General features: G+C 40.9%; 1 protein-coding gene across 2 annotated transcripts in view; it reads left to right on the plus strand.

Moving 5' to 3' along the window:
* The window catches only part of LOC140717108 (zinc finger protein 76-like), a 103,033-nt gene that overhangs the window by 62,737 nt on the left and 18,288 nt on the right, over positions 1–22,008 (plus strand). The window contains exons 5-11 of one of the 2 annotated variants that reach the window (XM_073030337.1): positions 1,889–2,088; positions 3,736–3,810; positions 6,023–6,139; positions 11,502–11,577; positions 12,467–12,592; positions 18,336–18,515; positions 20,834–21,067. In XM_073030337.1, coding sequence (XP_072886438.1) covers positions 1,889–2,088; positions 3,736–3,810; positions 6,023–6,139; positions 11,502–11,577; positions 12,467–12,592; positions 18,336–18,515; positions 20,834–21,067 — 1,008 coding nt within the window. The remainder of the gene's footprint in view (positions 1–1,888; positions 2,089–3,735; positions 3,811–6,022; positions 6,140–11,501; positions 11,578–12,466; positions 12,593–18,335; positions 18,516–20,833; positions 21,068–22,008) is intronic. The other variant, XM_073030338.1, reaches the window with a different exon arrangement.

A 22,008-nucleotide genomic window follows, 5' to 3' on the forward strand; every position in this document is an offset into this window, starting at 1 on the left:
GGTGAGGCCCAACTTGGAGTATTGTGTGCAGTTTTGGTCACCTACCTATAAGAAAGATAAACAAGGTTGAAAGAGTACAGAGAAAATTTACAAGGCTGTTGCCGGGTCTGGAGGACCTGAGTTATAAGTCAAGATTGAATAGGTTAGAACTGTATTCTTTGGAACTTAGAAGATTGAAAGGAGATTTGATAGAGGTATACGAAATTCTGAGGGGTATAGATAGGGTAAATGCAAGCAGGCTTTCTCCATTCAGGTTGGGTGGGACTACAACCAGAGGTCATGGTTTAACGGTGAAAGGTGAGAAATTTAAGGGGAACATGAGAGGAAACTTCACTCAGAAGGTCATGAGGATGCGGGGTGAGCTGCCTGCACAAGTGGTATACGTGAGCTTGATTTCAACATTTAAGAGAAGTACATGGATAGTAGGGCTATAGAAAGCTATAGTGCCAGTGCAGGTCGATAGGAGTAGGCAGCTTAAATTGTTTCGGCATGGACTAGATGTACTTCTCTATGACTTCATGACTCTGACTGTAAAGGTAAATCCAAGCTGTGGCAATAGTGATGTGATAAGTTGTTGCAAACAAGAGAAAATCTCCAGATGCTGGAAATCCGAGCAACACATACAAAATGCTGGAGGAACTCAGCAGGCCAGGCAACATCTAGGAAAAGAGTACAGTTAGCGTTTCGGGCTGAAACCCTTTGGCAGAACTGGAGAAAAAATGGTGAGGAGTAGATTTAAAAGGTGGGGGGAGTGGAGAGAGAAACACAGGGGATCGATGAAACCTGAAGGGGGAGGGATGAAATGAAGAGCTGAATGAGTTAATGGTGAACCAGGTGAAAAACACCTTGTGAAGCAAAGAAGAGTAAAGCAAAGATTAGCTTCATTTGGTACACGTACAGTACATCAAAACATACAGTGTCTTGATGTACATGTAAAAATGCATTTTTTGAATCAAATCGTCACAGGGATTGTGTTGAAGGCAGCTCACAAGTGATGCCATGCTTCAGACGCCAAAATAGCATGTCCTCAACTCACTCACCCCAACTGTACACCTTTGAAATGTGGCAGGAAAGTCACATGGTCCACAGCTCCTTATAATCAGCAATGGGAATTAAACCCTGATTGGTGATCGCTGGTGCTGCAATCTGTTGTGCTAACTGAAGCTATTGGTATTGGTTTACTATTGACACGTAGCAAGGTACGGTGAAAAGCTTGTCTTGTGTATTGTTCATACAGATCAAGTTGTTATGCAGAGCATTGTGGGAGAACAAGATAAAACAATAACAATGCAAAATAAAATAAAAACTACAGGGAAAGTGCACTTCAGGTAAACAAAGTACAAGATCGTAACAAGGTAGATTGTGAGGTCAAGAGTCCATCTTATCATATAAGGGGTCCGTTTAAGAGTCTGATAACAGCAGGATAGAAGTTGATCTTGAGCCTGGTAGCACACGCTTTCAGGCTTTTGTATCTTCTGCCCAATGGAAGAGGGGGAAAGGGGGAATATCCAGGGTGGGTGTGGTCGTTTATTATGCTGGTTGTTGCTTTACTGAGGCAGCAAGAAGTGTAGACAGAGTCCATAGAAGGGAGGCCGTTTCTGTGATGAGCTCAGCTGTGTCCAGAACTGCAGAATCACTCCCTATATTACATAAGTTGATCCTAAACTAGTGGTACTGAATCTAGGACAAAATCCATATCATTGGACTGAGGTTATACATCATGATTGCAGATAAATATAACCATCAATAATGGTTCATTTTTGAATTTTATGGGATGTCATGTTTTTGTGCTTGCCTGTGAAGTGGTTGTACAAACCACAGATACACAAATGCAGTTACAAACCTGGTAATTGATATATCGTGACTACTGCTACATTTTCCCCCGCAGATGACTTTGACTCAGATGCAGTACAAGCAGTACAACTAGAAGATGGCACAACAGCTTTTATCCATCACCCAGTCTCCATGCAAGGTCCCAACACCATCTTGGCGGTGCAGACAGAAGCAGGTTTGGAAGCTCTGCACGCAACAACAGATGACGCCGTTGATCATCAGACCATCAGTGCTCTTGAACATTACGCCAACAAGGTATGCCTCCTGTGAGCTGCTGTAGTCTTTGGCCTCTTCAATTAAAAACTTGCTCCCTCGTTGTAACTCATCGGTCTTCAGACATGCAAACCAATTCTGCTGGAAGTCAATATTACATCATAGTGACTAATTGACCATATTTCATAGGAAGAGTTCAATAAAAGGTCTGGCTTTAAGAATCTAAATTGTTTGTGTTTCAACTCTTTTAGATAAATATTTCAAAATATAATTTTAACATCTCAATATTTACTTCAGACATTTTCAGCTTGTATCTCATCACTTGTGCATGTTCCAGGTTCTCCAAAGCATCTTACTGATTACTAAAAGTTGTATTCTTATTTCCTGGTTTATCTCTGAAAATTTGTCAGTGTGCTTTGGCTGCAAAGCAAGCTGAATAATTTCAAAGTTGCTGTACATGTAGATGGGGAAATTCATACATCAGGTCATTTATGAATGGCTTACTTTCTTTTGAGGCCAGTACCAAGTGTAGCATCAAGGTCTATATAACAAATTCTTGGCCTTTTTGCAATAAAGACCATAAGACACAGGAGCAGAATTAAGCTATTCAAGTCTGTTCCACCAATTCATCATGGCTGGTTTATTATTCCCTCTCAACCCTATTCTCTTGCCTTCTCCCCTTAACCTTTGATGCACTGACTAATCAAGAACATATAACTTCCACTTTAAATATACAGAATAATTTGGCTTCCAGCCGTCTGTGGCAATGAGGTCCACAGATTCACTACCCTCTGGCTAAAGAAATTCCTCCTCATCTCTGTTCTGAATAATTGTCCCTCTATTCTGAGGCTGTGCCCTCTGGTTCTAGTCTCCCCCACAATAGGATACATCCTCTCTACATCCATTCTTATCTAGGCCTTTCAATATCCAATAGGTTTCAATGAGATCCATCTCTCATTCTTCTGAACCCGAGGGAGTACAGGCCCAGAGCCATTAAACACTCCTCATCCATTAACCCTATTGTTCTGGAATCATTCTTGTGAACCTCCTCTGGACCCTCTCCAATGCCAGCACATCTTTTCTTAGATAAGGGACCCAAAACTGCACACAGGACTCTGTGCAGTCTGACCAATGCCTTATAAAGCCTCAGCATTTATATTCTACTTTTCTTTAAATTAATGCTAACGTTGCATTTGCCTTCTTTATCACTGACCTAACCAGCAAGTTAATCTTTAAGAAATTCTGCAGGAAGACTCCCAAGTCGCTTTGCACCTCTGATTTCTGAATTTTCTGCCCGTTTAGAAAATAGTGTACACCTTTGATTATTTTTCAGGCGTGGCTCAGAGGTGCCCACAACGTCATACCTACCAATCTCTAACTGTGCCTCAAGATCATCTACCTTATCTGTATACTGCCTTCAGTCCTGTGTTCATCACCCTTTTTGATTTTGCCCCAATATTACACTTCAGCTCATCCCACTGACTGCAATTTTGCCCCATCGTGTGCCTGTCCTTCCTCACAGTCTTACACACTGCATCTACTGGTACACCAACTGCCCCATCCTCAGCCCTATCACTGTGGTTCCCATCACCCTGCCAAGTTAATTTAAACCCTCCCCAACAGCTCGAGCAAGGATATTGGTTCCCCTTCAGGTTCTGTGGCAGTAGTTACATACATCTATTTTGTCAGGTGTCTGAGGAAGATGAAGGAGTCAGCAGTACCACTGGACTGCCCTCTGATACGAAAAAGGACAAACCTATGCAGGTATTACTTTATTATGCTTTTAAATATTCATCAATGAACTGCCAGTGGGAGACTCCTTAAGATGCATGGGTAATATCCAAACACGTAATAAAGGCGCAACTTCTTGACATAGTTTTAACAAAACAGGTATTTTGCAGTGGGTATTGTAACAAGGCTAATGGCAGCTGAATGTTCCATTAACTACATGGTGGGAGCTGAGATGTAATTTTGATTGAAGGTTTATCTGCAATATCAAGGTACCTTCAGTCTTATTTAGTGTCATAGAGAAGTACAGCACACCACAGGCCCTTCAGCCTATCTAGTCCATGTCGAACCATTTAAACTATCTGCTCCCATCAACCTGCCCAGGGACCATAGCCCTCCATACCCCTCCCATCCATGTACCTTTCCAAACTGCTTAAACTTTGAAATCGAGCTCACATGCACCATTTGTGCTGGCAGCTCATTCCACCCTCTGTGTGAAGAAGTTTCCCCTTATGTTCCCTTTAAACTTTTCACTTTTACCCTTAACCCATGACATCTGGTTGTAGTTCTACCCAACCTCAGTGGGAAAAGCCTGCTTGCATCCCCCCTTATCTATACCCCTCCTAATTTTGTATACCTCTATCAAATCTCCTCTCAATCTTCTGTGTTCTAAGGAATAAAGTCCTAACCTATTCAATCTTTCCTTATAACTCAGGTCCTCCAGACCCGGCAACATCCTTGTAAATTTTCCCTGTACTCTTTCAACCTTATTTACATCTTTCCTGCAGGTAGGTGACCAAAACTGCATACAATACTCCAAATTAGTCCTCACCAGCACATTGTACAACTTCTCCCGTACTCAGTACATTTATTTATGAAGCTAACGTGCCATAAGCTTTCTTTATGACCCTATTTACCTGTGATGCCACATTCAATGAATTATGGACCTGTATTCCCAGATCCCTTTGTTCTACCACACTCGTCAGTGCTCTACCATACACTGCGTAAGACCTACCCTCATTTCTCCTACCGAAGTGTTTGTTTGCATTTAATCTCCTTCTGCCATTTTTGCAACTCATTTTTCCAGCTGATGCAGATTCCTCTGTAAGCCATGACAGCCTTCTTCACTGTTCACTGCACCCCCAGTCTTGGTGACATCTGCAAATTTGCTGATCCAGTTAACCACATTATCATTCAAACCACTGATATAGGTGACAAACAACAACGGACCCAGCGCTGATCTCTGCGGCACACCACTAGTCACAGGCCTCCTGTCAGAGAGGCAACCATCTACTACCACTCTCTGGCTTCTCCCACAAAGCGAATGTCTAATCCATCTTGAATGCTGAGTGACTGAACCTTCTTGACCAACCTCCCATGAAAGTCCACATAGATAACATCCACTACCTTGCCTTCATCCACTTTCCTGGTAGCTTCCTCGAACAGCTCTACAAAATTGGTTAGACATGACCTACCACGCACAAATTTCTTCGACTGTTAGTTTTATTTGTTCATTCTTATGAGGGAAATCTGGCATCAATGTCTGGTGCACATACAAGTGCAATTAAAATAGAAATTAAGCAATTTAATTAATTTAGGCATCTGCCCTTGCGGCTAATACATTCTTTTGCTGCTTCTCCAAGTAATCTACATAAATTGAACTGCTGAGATATTTATAATCAATGCGGGAGAAATTATGAGAAAATTTTTATTTTGAGTTTTTAAGTGTGTCATAGTTATTGCTTAACAGCCTCTCTCACCTCAAATCTACGATTATACTGTATGCATAGGTTCTAATATCTTAAGCCAGTGGACCCCAACCTCCGGGCTGCGGACCGATACCGGGCCGTGAAGCACGCAGGGGTGCGGCGGTAGGCAGAACGCACCCAACGCGTCTTTAAGAAAAAAGCCGATATAAACAAGCTAGTTAATTAGGTGCCGCCCGGCATGTAAATGTCAGCCCAGATCTGTTATTTCGGCTTTTTTCTTAAAGATGTGCTGGGCACATTCCGGCTACCGCTGCACCCCTGCATGCTCCGCGGCTGGAGGTTGGGGACCACTGCCTTAAGAGAAATCTCCCAAAACAGCATAGCATGAAAACTAATTCTTGAAATGATTTGTACTTTTTAAACATTTATAATATTTTAACTTAATCTCTCATGAAATTCCAGGTATGCGTGGGTGCCGTACTTTCAAAATTGATTTAATAAATTTAAAAATACTTTTCCCCCTTCTTATTCCTAAACAGCTGGTGATTGATGGTGAAGTTCGAGTCAGTGCAAAAGGCCAGCAAGTAGGGGAGAAGGCATTCCGCTGTGGGTTTGAGGGCTGTGGGCGGCTCTACACAACTGCACATCATTTAAAGGTAAAGACACGTCTTATGTTCATGGTCTTACTTCTGGGGAGTGCTTAGCCTTCACCCATAATAACAGAAAAGAGCAGTACAATTTCTTTTAATCTTTGAGATCTGTTTGATAGGATACAATGTAACAGACCCTAATTAGCAGCGTCATTGAGATTAGCCTCTAACAGAGAATGGGATGTTATGTTGAAGTTGTGTAAGATGTTGATGAGGCCTAATTTGGAGTATTGTGTGCAGTTTTACTCACCTACCTACAGGAAGGATATAAGTAAGTTTGAAAGAGTACAGAGAAAATTTACAAGGATGTTGCTGGGTCTGGAGGATCTGAGTTATAAGGAAAGATTGAAAAGGTTAGAACTTTATTCCATAGAATGTAAACGTTTGAGGGGAGATTTGATAGAGGAGTACAAAATTGAGGGGTATAGATAGGGTAAATGAATGCAAGCAGGATTTTTCCTCTGAGGTTGGGTGAGACTAAAGCTACCCAAGGTCATGGGCTAAGAGAGAAAGGTGAAATGTTTAAGGAGAACGTGAGGTGAAATATCTTCACTCAGAATGTGGAATGAACTGCCAGCATCACTGGTGAATGTGATTTCAAGTTCAGTGTTCAGGGGAAGTTTGGATAATTAAACAGATGGGAGGGGTGTGGAGGCCTACGGTCCTGGTGCAGGTCGATGGGACTAGATAGTTTAAGTGGTTGGGCATGGACTAGATGGGCTGAAGGGCCTGTTTCTGTGCTGTACTTTTCTATAACTCTTTATAGAGACATAAAATTGATTATTCAGGACAATAGAGGGAGGTTTTTATTTCTTGCATTTGCTTAATGCCGGAGTGAAGTATAAATAATTAAGCTGAATTCCAATCCCATTGACACCCCTCCTTTTCACATGCACTATAAAAATCTTATACTGTAATCCATCTTTCTGAAACCCATAATTAGTACATGGCTACGTAAGTAGATGAATATACTCTGGTAACAGAGCACACTAGCTCTCTGCCATTGGAAATTATTTGTAAGAAATGAAATTGTCCTCCAGCTCTTGAAATGCTATGAATATACAACGGTATGAAAATCTAATTTTATAGACATCAGTTCTCTTTTCATTTTCCATTTCTGTTACAACTATTCTATTGATTCTTTACTATATATCATTTTGTTATATCGTTTTACAAAACTATCAATGGAATTATGTGATCCAAAAGGTAACAGTCAAAGGAAGGTAAATTTTCTTTAGAATAATAATTTTAAACATCTAACTTTTCATTCATAAAATACATATTGTAAGAACAAATTTAATAATTATAACAATCCTTGCTAAGTTTGTAATTTATTAAAACCTACCTGCTCTTGATTTTGACAATATTGTTGCCGTTGACACTTCAGTTGGAGCTCTGATTTTAAGACAGACCGTGTTGGATATGCACAGAAGGCAGCATCCATGCAAAGAGAAACAAAGTTTATGTTTCAAGTTGATGATCTTCCATCAGAATGGAGAAAACGTGGGGATTCAACATTGTATAAATAAATGAAAATCCAGACAAAATAACTTGTAGAGTGAGAGCTGAAAATGTCAAAAATCTAAAAGGTTAAGTTAAAATGATCAGTTTTTTAAAATTCATATCAGGGGAATGCAAATGCAGTTCTGCTAATTAGCTGAATGGTTGGGGCTGATTATATTACAGTGTAACGTAACATTACCAACATAATTAACTCTATCACATTGTTAGAGCTGCTGAGTGCTTATAAAATACTTACTAATAGTCTGACCTCAATACATAAAATTATATGACTTATTAGTGATTTTAATCACTTTGCAAAATAATAATGGGAATCACTTGCTGAGAGAGAGTGGGACATACAAGGATTATTTAAATACCCAGTTCACAATGGCAGAGCATACACAAAGCTCCTGAGTCCATGGAAACCTCTCTGGATTTAACAAGATCCAGAGATCCTACTTAGCGTTTACTGCTTCTGCCTATTTCAGACGAAAGGCAAGTATGGCTTGAATAAACAAATGGTACAAAGTTCTTCTTTCAGCTTTTCATTTGACTTTTCTTTATTTTCTAGTGCAAATTATAATGCGGGGTATTAAAATTAGCACAGAAGCCTAGAGTTATAGTGATAAGTGAATCAGATATGTGTTTGAACTTAACATTCACACCACTTGAAATGTGCCATGAGATTATCTCAAAAGCATGAAGCAAGTGCTCATTACTGTCTAATGGAGAACATTATTAATTGTGCATATAATTTTTTTGCACTTAGAATGCAAGAAAAACAAATGGTAACAGGTTGTCCCCGTGCCTGCTGTGCCACTCAATATGGGTCAGAGCTAATCTTTTAGCTCAGTGCCACTTTCCTACAACAGCCACATAACTTGTGATTCTCTTTGTTTATCTTTGTAAGTTATGAAAGGAATGAGCAGTTTCCTTGTAAAAAAAAAATACATCTCTGTAAGAGAAAGGAAAAGGTTAAGGTTTTATGTGGTAATAGTCTTGCATGTGACGGGATTCTTCATACAATGTGCAGAGGAATATCTAGAATACTGTGTCTATCACTTTTTCCAAGAAGTCGACAAGGTAAGGTCAAATAAAAATTTCAAAGCTGAGATTGATTGTTTTTATTTTAGTTATTGGTGTAACGGGGTATAGAACCAAAATAGATAGATGAAAATTATCCACCATCTGAATGGAAGAATATTTTGTGGGAGTATTGGAGAAGGCGGGTGGAGAATAAGCTAAATGGATTTCTGATGTGATAATCTACTACCCAATGGTTTGGCATCTGACTCACCAGGTTCCCCACTCCTTTTAACATACTTTGCTTCCAGCTTTCCCATTTAGGTTACTAGTGGGTGGTGATGGGAACCTGAGATGAATACAATGGATTGGGAAGGAAGTGGTATAAAAAGGAATGCTTGATGGTTGGCATGGATTTTGTAAGCTATGATTCTTTGACTCTATAATTGATTCATTTGTCTCCCTGGAGGCTAAAGCACAATTTCACCTCTGATTATTATCCAGCAACACATGCTGTCTGCTGTATTTTGATAACACTAGCTGGGGTAAAAAATAGACCCTCATTTGATTGAAGTGCTTGCTAATGACACAATGAGAGCATCTTCCCTACATACTTACAGCAGTTCGAGAAATAATATCTATTAATTTCCACCATTATCTTCTGTTATCTCCACTATTATTTTCTCAACTTCATTTATGGGTGGTAAATAAGTGCCAACCTTGTCAGTGAATCTCACATGGTACTGGACCAGAACAGCAGGTTGATGCTTTCAGAGAATCTGGAAACATTCAGCAGGTCAGGTAACATCTAAGGAAAGAGAAATGGAGTTAACGTTTCAAGCCGCTGTCTGGCACAGTTCCTCATACACTCTCTTCACCTGTATCAATGCTGCTGATGGCAAAGGCATTGCGACTTTTAGCAGTAACTCTTATTTCTCTTTCCATAAATGCTGGTTGATGTGCTAATCCTTTCCAGCATTTTCATGCTTTATTTCAAATTTCCACTATCACTTTATGTTGGTGCTTACTATGCATTATAGGTTCACTGGCACTGTCAAAATCATTTCATGAGTAATCGCCAGATCATGGATTTGTGACGTAGGAGCCAAGGAAGGAGGAGACGCAATAGCAGAAGAGAAAATCGAGGAATTTTAATAAAAGTACAGTTGGCCTAGCTTATCCGCGAGGGATTGGTTCCAGGACCCCCTGCGGATACCAAAAAACGCGGGTGCTCAAGTCCCTTATTTAACCTGCTCAGAGCGGTGGTCTTTAGGACCCAGCGGAACCCCGGACCTTATTTAACCTGCTCAGAGCGGTGGTCTTTAGGACCCAGCGGAACCCCGGACCTTATTTAACCTGCTCAGAGCGGTGGTCTTTAGGACCCAGCGGAACCCCGGACCTTATTTAACCTGCTCAGAGCGGTGGTCTTTAGGACCCAGCGGAACCCCGGACCTTATTTAACCTGCTCAGAGCGGTGGTCTTTAGGACCCAGCGGAACCCCGGACCTTACTTAACCTGCTCAGAGCGGTGGTCTTTAGGACCCAGCGGAACCCCGGACCTTATTTAACCTGCTCAGAGCGGTGGTCTTTAGGACCCAGCGGAACCCCGGACCTTATTTAACCTGCTCAGAGCGGTGGTCTTTAGGACCCAGCGGAACCCCGGACCTTATTTAACCTGCTCAGAGCGGTGGTCTTTAGGACCCAGCGGAACCCCGGACCTTATTTAACCTGCTCAGAGCGGTGGTCTTTAGGACCCAGCGGAACCCCGGACCTTATTTAACCTGCTCAGAGCGGTGGTCTTTAGGACCCAGCGGAACCCCGGACCTTATTTAACCTGCTCAGAGCGGTGGTCTTTAGAACCCAGCGGAACCCCGGACCTTATTTAACCTGCTCAGAGCGGTAGTCTTTAGGACCCGGCGCAGCTCTGAATCCGCAGTGTTTCTGTTCACGAAAATAATCACGATCATGATTGAAAATAAAGTTGAAGTAATAAAGCTATCGGAAAGAGGAGAAACGCTATCGGTCATTGGAAAAGCATTAGGCTACAGTCGGTCAATGATCGGAACAATTTTAATAGAGCATGTGAAAGGCCCTCCTCTGATGAAAGCTACAATTATTTCTAAGCAATGCAGTGGTTTAGTTATTGAAATATATACGTTTCTTAAGTGTTTTATATGCATAGAAAGGTCAAATATATACCATTTAATAAGACAAACGTTTGACTAACTGACGCTGAATAATACTGGATCTACCTGTTCCGACTCCAAATCCGACTTAAAGACGGACTCAGGAATGGAACTTGCTCATAACCCAGGAACTGCCTGTACTTTTAAATCATCTCTAGATTACTTATAATACCTAATACAATGTAAATACTATGTAAATAGTTGGTATTGTTTAGGGAATAATGACAAGAAAAAATAGTATGTACATGCTCTAACAACGAGTGCTGGAGAGAGAACTTCTGGGTTTTCCCAATCCGAGGTTGGTTGAATCCGCGCATGCGGAACCCGCGGATAAGGAGGGCCGACTGAATACAGCTACCCATGGAGAGTCACTTGGACCAACATCAGATGTGGATAGTGAACCTAAGTGTGGCTGATGTTCAGTAAGCTGTTGAATTCTTAATTCAAAGAACAGCATCTTATTAACGTCAGTTCAGATTAGTGCTTGTTCAAAACCTGCTTTACTATTTACAATGGGACATTGGAAAAAATGTTGAATTTCCCCATGGGGATGAATAAAGTATCTATCTATCTATCTATCTATCTATCTTATAGCATTGTGACAGATACGTGAAGGAGTGATGAGCTTTAAAGCACTTTACTTTCTCAACTTTGCAGGTTCATGAACGGGCGCATACAGGAGATCGGCCGTACCGATGTGAGCAACCAGGCTGTGGAAAAGCATTTGCCACAGGTAATGTCAGAGGCATTTCCTTAGCAGAAAGTGAAGTTTCATTTGCAGAGAAAGTGAAATAAATGCACTGGAAAAGATGTGTTGGATTAGTCGAGTTGTAAAATATATTTTTGGTTTTGAATATAAGGAAATTGGGGTGTAAGTCTTAATCTACTGTGAAAATAGGTGGTTCCAGACTTTATATTTAGTTAATTTATCTAGCTGCAACCAGACCATCCAGATAAAGAAGAATGTTATTTTGTCGAATTCCCACAAAATGACTTTCAACATGGCGATGTTAGGTTGCTATGAACAGCCTTGATGGAAGATGGTCAAGATGTGGAAGAGTGGCTTGTATCCACGCAAATGTTCCTGACTAAGGAGATCAGGAAACTGATTTAAAGTCAGAAAGAAATTAAATTGGTGGGATATTCTAAATCTGCATGCATTTCTTTCATCTTTCATGAGGAATATTTTGAGTGTATTTTCTGGTTGTCCTACCACATGATGGCTAAATTCCTCTCTAGTCTGAAGTTTTTGTTGCTCGTGAGCTTCATGTTTGTAGTGTATTTCACACGTGATGTGATGTTAAGTTTTGCACACTGTTTGCTGTCACTGCACGCAATTAGCTGTCTCAATAAAGTTAGGCATCACACACACAGAAGACCTGGCTCAAAAAAATTGGAAAGATGTTACCAGGGCATAAAGTGCTCAGCTGGGACTTTTTTTAAATTCCTTCACTTAGCTGATTAAAAATGTTGTGCATGTGGTATAATTTCTAGGCCATTCCCTTTTTAATTTGAGCTTTATTTTTAAATCATCCTTGTATATTTTAATGGTAATTTAATCCAGTTGCAAGAAGTATTCAATAAAATGTAAACAAAATTATGGTTTCTTTGTTTAATTGCAGGTTATGGATTGAAAAGCCATACGAGAACACATACAGGAGAAAAACCATATAAATGCCCTGAAGACACATGTAATAAAGCTTTCAAAACATCAGGAGACTTACAAAAACATATTAGGACTCACACAGGTAATCTAATGACCCTACGGCACCTTCCTGGAGTATTGTGGATTATAACGGTTTATATTTGTTGTTTTAATATCAGCTGAAACATTTAATCTGTTACAATTGTCCGTAGTATGCCAAGTCTGGACTGTGGATCCTCAGTCCTGATCTTCCCACAAACCAAGTGAACAAAATCAACACCACAAGAGAGATCAGGGTCTAGGTTGATAGTCAGGCTCCTATTGATGAAAAGCTGACCAAAATTCAAATGTACGTAATAACAAGTTAGTGAGCGGGTTGAGTTTAGGAATTCTGTCAATTATTATCTTGTGGAGAATTGGGGCTAAAGATGGATGAACCCCAGCACCTGATGGGCTGTAGACAGATGGTTTTAAGAACGTGGCTGCAAAGATGCAAACCCCACTGGTTGAAAAATTTGAAAACCTGCTGTATTCTGGGAGGGTACCAGATTAGAAAAACAGGCAATATGATTCCTTGCTCACAAAGGGAGGAAGACTAAAGGCAAGGAACTATGTCAGATTAATATCTATTGTTGGCAAGATGCTGGAGTCAATAATCAAAGGTGAAATAATGAAGCGGCCATTGGGTGAGTGGACCAGTGTTAGAGTGGGGAAGCTTTGGTTCATCAGGCTTCGGAGAGAACAGGTTTGGGCAAGGAACATATCTGGTAAGTTTCTTCTTCAATCTTTATTCTTCGTCTGTTAGTACATGGTTGGAGCAGTGACAATGGCTCCAGGGGCTGTGTTCTGTTCTCTGTGTGAGACGTGGGAATTCTGGGAGGCTACAGCCTCCCGGATAACCACCTCTGCATCAGATGCACTGAGCTGCAGCTCTTCAGAGAAGGTGTGAAAGAACTGGAGCTGCAGCTCCATGACCTTCAGCTCATATGGGAGACTGATGAAGTGATAGATAGGAGCTACAGGAAGGTAGTCACCCCTAAGTTGCAGGAGGCAGAAACCCGGGTGACGGTCAGGAGAGGAAAAGGGAATTACCAGCCAGTGCAGAGTACCCCTGTGGCCGTTCCCCTCAGAAATAAGGAAACCGCTTTGGATACTGTTTGGGGTTGGGGGGACCTACCAGGCAGAAGCTGCAGTGACCAGGTCTCTGGCACAGACCCTGGTGCTGTGGCTTGGAAGAGAAGAGGACTACAGTAGTGATAGGGGATTGTAGATGTGAGATTCTATGGATGTGATAGAGACACCCAGGTGGTATATTGCCTCCCAGGTGCCAGGATCAGGGACGTCTCAGATTAGGTCCAAGGCATTCCAAATGGGGAGGGTGTGCAGCCAGAAGTCTTGGTACGTACTAGCACCAATGACATGGGTAGGAAAATGGAGGAGGTCCTGAAGAGAGAATTTAGGTTGCTAGGTAGAAAGCTAGGGTAATAATCCCTGGATTGCTGTAAGAATAGGATGTTTGGGCAGAGGCAGGCTTTCACATTTCAGGATCATTGGGATCTCTTCTGGGTAAGGTATGACCTGTACAAAAGGATGGGTTACATCTGAACCTGATGGGGACCAATATCCTTGCCGGCAGGTTTGCTACAGCTGTTGGTGAGGGTTTAAACAAGTTTAGCAGGGGGAGGGTGGGAACCGGAGTGATAGGCTGAGGATGGGGTAGTTGGTATTTAAGCAGATGCAGTGTGTAATGAATCTGTTAGGGGGGACAGGCAGATAGGTGTTAGGGAAATATAGCAGCCAGTGGCATGAGTTGCAGTGTAACATGGGAACAAAATTGAAAAAGGTGACAAATACAGGTGTTATATTTGAATGCACGCAGTATATGAAATAAGTTAGATGATCTTGTAGCACAGTTAGAGATTGGTAGGCATGACGTTCTGGGCATCGCTGAGTCATGGTTGAAAGCTTATAGTTGGGAGCTTAACATCCAAGGATACACATTATATTGAAAGGACAGGCAGGTAGGCAAAGCGAGTGGTGTTAGTTAAAAAATAGTAGCCGGAATGTGGGCTACAAATTACAATGGGAGATAGAAAGGGCATGTCAAAAGGGCAATGTTAGGATGGTCATTGGGGGATTTCAATATGCAGGAAGATTGGAAAAATAAGGTTGGTGCTGGTTCCCAAGGGAGAGAATTGGTAGAATGCCCACAAGATGGTTATTTGAACAACTTGTGGATTAGCTCATAAGGGTAGAGGCTATTCTGGATTGGGTGTTGGTTAAAGAACCATATTTGATTAGTGAGCTTAAGGTAAAGATCCCTCAAGAGGCAGTGATCATAGTATAAAATTCATCCTGCAGTTTGAGAGGGAGAGGCTAAAGTCAGATGTATCATCATTACAGTGGTGTAAAGGGAATTATAGAGACAGAGAGAGGAGCTGGCCAAAGTTGATTGGACGTGGACACTAGCAGAGATGATAGCTGAACAGTAATATCTGGAGTTTCTGCAACTGTGGCTGACAAGGAAAGTCAAAGGCAACAAAATAGCAAAAGAGGTGGCATATAGTAGAACAAAAATTAGTGGGAAATTAGAGGATTGGAAAACTTTTAAAAACCAATAGAAGGCAATTTAAAAAAATGCCATAAGGAGCAGAAAAATGTAATGTGATGGTAAGCTAGCCAATAATATCAAACAGGAGCCAGAAGATTTTTCAGATATATGAAGAATAAAAGAGAAGTGAGAGTAGATATCAGACTGCTGGGAGATTACACTGGAGAGATCGTAATGGGATACAAGGAAATGGCAGACAAACTGATTAAGTATTTTCAATAGTTCCATTTAATATCAGAGAATGTATACAATATACAACCTGAAATTCTTACTCTCCATAGACATCCTCAAAACAGAAGAAACCCCCCCAAACAATGAATGACAGAAAAAAGACATAAAAATCCCGAAGCCCCCTGCCCCCTCCCACACACAAGCAGCATCAACCTTCCTCCCTCCCCCTTCCCCAAATTATTCTTACATAAAGCATGAGCATTCAAACCTCCCACCATGCAAGCAACAGCAAAGCCCCTAAAGACAGATCATGGTCTACAGTCCATCAAAAGCTAGCTGTTCACTCCAACATTTTGACATCCCACAGATTCTCTCTGTCACTGACAAGGGAGAGACAGCTGTCACTCCTTCCACAGCAACAAGGGAGATAACAATTGCTATTTCAATGTTACAGTCAAACTGAAGCATTGCTTTTTTAATTCGAGTTCCCCGACTCGAGAATAGGCAAGTCAATTACTGAGTGCAGAGCCCTCTGACAACCACTCTCGCTGTCTTCGATGTTCTGGCTCAGTATGTGAGACTGGCGAGAATTTGTGTCCACAGGGCCACTCAGGTCCCAAAGTTGCCCAACTTCAGGCTAAATCCGGACATGCTGAAACGTAGCTGATTGCCGAGCTTCAGGAAAGACAACACTGTAGATCAAAAATTCTGATAGGACCCCAGCCACCCAGAAAAGGAAAATAGAGACATTAGATCAGGAAGAATTTAACTGTTTTGCTGATGAGCTGGGAGAGAGAAGTCACCCTTTGGTGCTCCAGTCTTTACTGTGGAAGCCACTAGCAGTATGCCAGAAGTTTGAGAGTGTCGGAGACAGAAGTGGGTGCAGTTGCTATTACTAGGAAAAAGGTGCTTTCGAAGCTGAAAAGTCTGAAGGTAGATAAGTCACCTGGTCCAGATGGACTAAACCCGGGTTCTGAAAGAAACAGCTGAAGAGAATGTGGAGGCATTTTAATGATCTTTCAAGAGGACTGGAAAATTGTAAATGTCACGCCACTCTTTAAGAAGGGAGAGGGCAGAAGAAGGGGAATTATAAGCCAGTTCGTCTGCCCTCAGTAGTTAGCATGATGCTGGAGTCAATTGTTAAGAATTGGGTCTCGGTGGGGGTGGTGGGGGGGGAGAGTTGATGCTGTTTGTGTGTGGGAGGGTGCAGGGGGCTTTGGGGTTCTTGCGTCTTTTCTCTGTCATTCGTTCTTTGGGGGTTTTCTTCTGTTTCGAGGATGTCTGTGGAGAGACACATAATAAAATAGGCTAAAGTCAGCATTTTTCCTTATGGGAAAATCTTGCCTGACGAATCTGTTGGAATTCTTCGAGGAAATACTTTTTAAAAGCTATTATTAATGCTTTTTGAGTTAGTGATTTAGATGCATATCATATTTTTTACTGAGTTAAGTATTGTATGTAATTAGTTTTGCTACAACAAGTGTATGGGACTGGAAAAAAGTTGAATTTCCCCATGGGGATGAATAAAGTATCTATCTATCTATCTATCTATCTAAATAACAAGCAAGATAGTCAGAGGGGAACTGGTGGATGTTGTGGTCTTGAATTTTCAGAAGGCTTTTGACAAGGTACTATACATGAGGCTGCTTAACAAGATAGGAGCCCATGGCATTACTGAAAGATACTAGCATGAATAGAGGATTGGTGATTGGCAGGAGGCAAAGAGTGGGAATAAAGGGAGCCTTTCCTGGCGGGCTGCCGATATCTCATGGTCTTTATGGATGGGTCAGCATTAGGACTGCTTTTTTTTTTACATTGTATGTCAATGAATTGGATAACGGAATTGATGGCTTTGTGGACAAGTTTTCAGCTGATATGAAGATATGTGGAGGTGTTGATCGTGTTGAGGAACCAGGGTGTCTACGGAAGGACTCGAACAGATTGGGGGAATGGGCAAAGAAGTGGCAAAGATGGAATACAATATTGAGATGTGTATGGTCATCCACTTTGGTAGAAGGAATTAAAAGGTAGACTATTTTCTAAACAGTGAAAAAAATTCAAAAATCGGAGGTGCAAATGGACTTGAGAATCCTTGTGCAGAATTCCCTAAAGGTTAACTAGCAAGTCGAATTGGTGGTGAGTGAGGCAAATGCAGTGTTGGCATTCATTTCATGAGGACTAGAATGTAAAAGCAAGAATATAATGCTGAGACTTTATAAGGCACAGGTGAGGCCTCACTTGGAGTATTGTGAACAGTTTTGGGCCCCTTATCTAAGAAATAATGTGTGGACATTGGAGAGGATTCAGAGGAGATTCACAAGAATCATTTCAGGAATGAAAGGCTTATGGAATGAGGAGTATTTGATGGCTCTGGGCTATACTCACTGGAATTTAGAAGAGTAAGGGGAGGTCTCATTGAAACCTACTGAATGTTGAAAGGCCTAAATAAAGTGGATGTGGAGAAGATGTTTCCTATAGTGGTGGTGGGGGGTGGGGGGGGAGTCTATGACCAGAGGATGCAGCCTCAGAATAGAGAGATGTCCATTTAGAATGGAGATGAGGAGGAATTTCTTAAGCCAGAGGTTGGTAAATCTGTGGAATTCATTACCACAGGTGCCTGTGGAGGACAGGTCACTGGGTGTATTTAAGGTGGAGTTTGATAGGTTCTTGATTAGCTAGGGCTTGAAAGATAACAGAGAGAAGACAGGATGATGAGGTTGAGAGGGAAAATGGATCAGCTGTGATGAAATGGCAGAGAATCCTTGATGGGCCAAATGGCCTCATCCTGCTCCTGTGTTGTATGGTCTTGAATTTAGGGTAGAAATTGAGGATTATGGAAAACTGGTATATTAGAGGAGTTGAAGCCAACAGAGATCAGCCATGATCATATTGAATAATAGGGCAGGCTTATGTCATATTGAATAAGGGGCCTGCTGGTCTGTTTTCTTGTTTTCTCGTGATTTGATTTGTGACTTTGCTCATTGAATCAAGGATGTGGGGCAATATTCAAAAGGTCTAGCTTTAAATTTCTTTTCTGAGTAATACTGTGTCTGCTTTTCAATAGGCGAAAGACCTTTCAAGTGTCCATTTGAGGGATGTGGCCGTTCTTTTACTACTTCAAATATACGTAAAGTTCACATCAGAACACATACAGGAGAGAGGCCGTACATCTGCTGTGAACCAGGCTGTGGTCGAGGGTTTGCCAGCGCTACTAATTACAAGAACCACATGAGAATTCACACAGGTAATTTGCAAAGTTGAGCACAAGTAAATGAAGCTAAAGTAATATATTATATACCCTGAGGCTGCATCCTCTGGTGATAGACTCTTCCCCCACCCCCAACTATAGGAAACGTTTGGTAGATTTCAATGAAATCTCCCCTTATGCTTCTAAGTTCCAATGAGTTCAGGCCCAGAGCCATCAAGCCAGCAAACGATCTCATACACTATATATATGAATGAAATTTCAGAAGTTGCTGTGACATTTGAGACTAGAACTAGGGACATAGCCTCAAGATTCAAGGGAATAGATTTATGGCAGATAAGGGGAAACTGCTTTTCCCAGAGTAGTGAATCTGTGGAGTTCCTTGCCCAGGGAAGCTACCTCATTAATATATCTAAGGCACGGTTAGATAGATTTTTGAATCGCAGGGGAATTAAGGGTAAGGGGAAAGGACAGGTAGATGGAGCTGAGTCCCTGGCCAGCTCAACCATGATCTCATTAAATGACGGAGCAAACTCAAGGGGCCAGATGGCCGACTCCTGCTCCTATTCCTATGTTCTTAATATACATCGTATAAACGTATTTTTATATTACACTCCTCTGCTATTTTCATGGAACCTATTGTAAAATGGTTTTGCAGTTTACTAGAACTAGCAGAGAAAATTCTGGGACATATACTGACATGTTTAAATCCTAATTTTGCACAACACAGTGTCTTAGCCCAAAAAGGTTTTTGAGGGATATTTTGTATCCTTGTTTCATGTGAAAAGACAATGCATTTTGATTCAATATGAATATAATATTTTTAAAGATATCATGGATCAGATTTTGTGGTCAGCGATAAAGAACAAAAGCTTGTTGATAAGTTCTCTTACATGTTCAAATTCCGTATTGAGAATTTCTTTAAGAATAAAGCTGGTGAATATCAGGACCTACAAATCCTGTGATCTGACAGAATGTGCAGGAAATGGGATTGAGAAGGGGCAGAATAAATCCTGCCTATGAAACAGCCAAAATATTCATAATCTATTGAGCTTTGTTCCCTCCTGTTTAGCTGACATTGAATAAACTAACATTCACCAGCTGTCAAAAAATTATTAGAGCAACTTTTTGAATAAAATTGAATTTTAAAAAAGCCACAGACATTTAAATAACTTTAAACAAATACAATGAATCTAAATCAACTGATACCCGCTATTCGTCATCTGATGAATGAATGCCTCTCTGCTGGTCTATCTGGCATGAATGACAAGGTCAGAATTTCTGGATTAAGTTCAACATGTAAAAATATTGATTGCCATCATGGATATTCACAGAAACTTTGTTCTGGTAATGAGCATATTGTTAATTGACTATTATTTAAATATGAGGGCATTTTATAGGTCTATTGTGCAAACACAAACACTTGCCACTGAAGCCAGAGCAAATGTTCGAGATGTAAACAATATTGCACTTTCAACCAAATAATGTAAGTAGTCCAGATTCAGAATCAGGTTTGTTATTGTCTTGTATGATATGAAATTTGTTGTTTTGTGGCAGCAGTGCAGTGCACAGACATAAACAATAAATTTACAAAATAAATAGTGCAAAAAGAAAGGAAAAATGAGGTAGTGTTTAGGAGCCATGTTTCCTCCTCTTTTTGAGATAGTCTAATCCCATTACTCTCATTCCAGTGTCAGACATAAATTGGTTATGTATGATTTCCAATAATATCCAGAACCAATACCAGGTGTGTGATTTCTTCCTTTTGGCTTCAGTGCTGAAAGCAGTTTAATGATTTCACAAGTTCATATAAATTCAGTGATGCTTTCAATTACCTTCTATGTATTACACCAGCAACCTCAATCTACCCTTTCAACTCTACTCCAAACCCTCAAACACCCTTTTCCTTGTAGTTGCAACTATCTCTTTCTGCCTATACATTTCCTAACTTCCATATCTGTAGTCACTACTCCTATTCAATCACAACCTTATGTGTTTTTGTCCCTCGCCCTCAGTGTTACCATAAACAAAAGATTCTTTTGAAATATTCATTCTATATCCTGACTGTGGCTTAAAGTTTTCTTTGATACCACAGTGCAGTAATGAGCAGGATCTTGAGAGGACAGAAAGCTGGATGCAATATTTTCAGTGTAACTTGGAGGGTCTTGGCAATGAACATTCATTTTTCAAGACTAATAATTAAAATAAATGCAGTTTGCTTTTATTCTGTAACAATGATATGAGCAATTTGACATATTACAATATATAATAATAGAAATGTGGTTTAGTTGTAAGAAAGATAGAAATAAAGAGTCTTGATTGTGGTATGGAAAATTGTCTGATTGATTTATCCACAGGAGAGAAGCCTTATGTTTGTACAGTACCAGGCTGTGGGAAATGTTTCACAGAATACTCAAGCCTATATAAGCACCATGTGGTCCACACACATTCCAAACCATATAACTGCAACCACTGTGGAAAGACATACCGACAGACTTCTACGCTAGCTACGCACAAACGTACTGCACATGGTGACATGGAAGCAACAGAGGAAAGTGAGCAGGCCTTGTTTGAGCAGCAACAGCAGCAAGGTAAGTTCCTGAGGCAGAGTGTAGGCAGTCTCTTTGGTAGTAGGTTTATCTTTTCAGAGATCTTCCTTTGAAGTGGTTTATTAGTTCTAATGATGAGTTGTCTTATAATCCGTTCCACAATCTTTGACCTCCCACTGTCAGGCTGAAGGTACTGCAGTGTAAGAACAAAGACTATTAAACTGGGTAACAGCTTCTTTCCCTCAGCTGTAGAACTTCTGAACACCTCCCTTACTTAGTAAACGCCGTTGGTGTTTAGGGCAGCAATGAAGGTCCTTTATCTCCGGCGGTGTTTAGGGCTTCCTTCATTGTGCAAGTAGATTCCTCTCAGTTTTCACTTCTGTCGGTCATGCAAGTCCTGGATATCATCGCAGTCAGAGGTAGAAGAATTCTTCATTGCAGTTTTCATAGCAGTTTTGTTTTACCAGTCAGTGTTGTTAGCCTTGAGCTGAGCCCCCGAACCTGGAGTGGATCACTCTTAGTCTGGCCTCTACCCTTTGATCTGTTTAGCCCTGCCAAGGGACGAAGCTTAAAGCCCTGACTCCAGTCAACATAGCTCTCCGGGTCATTGAGGCACACAAGACTCCAAACCACGACAAGGTTATGGTCCTCTTGGAGATGCTACCACCCAGTACACATTATTTATGACAGCACCAGTAGCAGTATACAAAGTAAAGTACTTCTTTAAATCTGTTAAAAGTATTTTAATATGATATATATTTTTATCATGTTAATATTTTATGTGCTGTATGTAATATTTCTATTGTGTTGCGCACCGTGGTCCTTGAGGAATGTTGTTTCATTTAGCCGTATACATGTGTACAATTACATGACATTAAGGTTGAACTTGAATTTGAGTGTTAAGCACTTCTGAAATATCTAGAATTGTGTTATACATACATTTATGGTGAATATGAATATTCCCAATGGTTGTTACCTGGGAG

Source organism: Hemitrygon akajei, chromosome 27 (genome assembly GCF_048418815.1).
Source record: "Hemitrygon akajei chromosome 27, sHemAka1.3, whole genome shotgun sequence".
NCBI lineage: Eukaryota > Metazoa > Chordata > Chondrichthyes > Myliobatiformes > Dasyatidae > Hemitrygon > Hemitrygon akajei.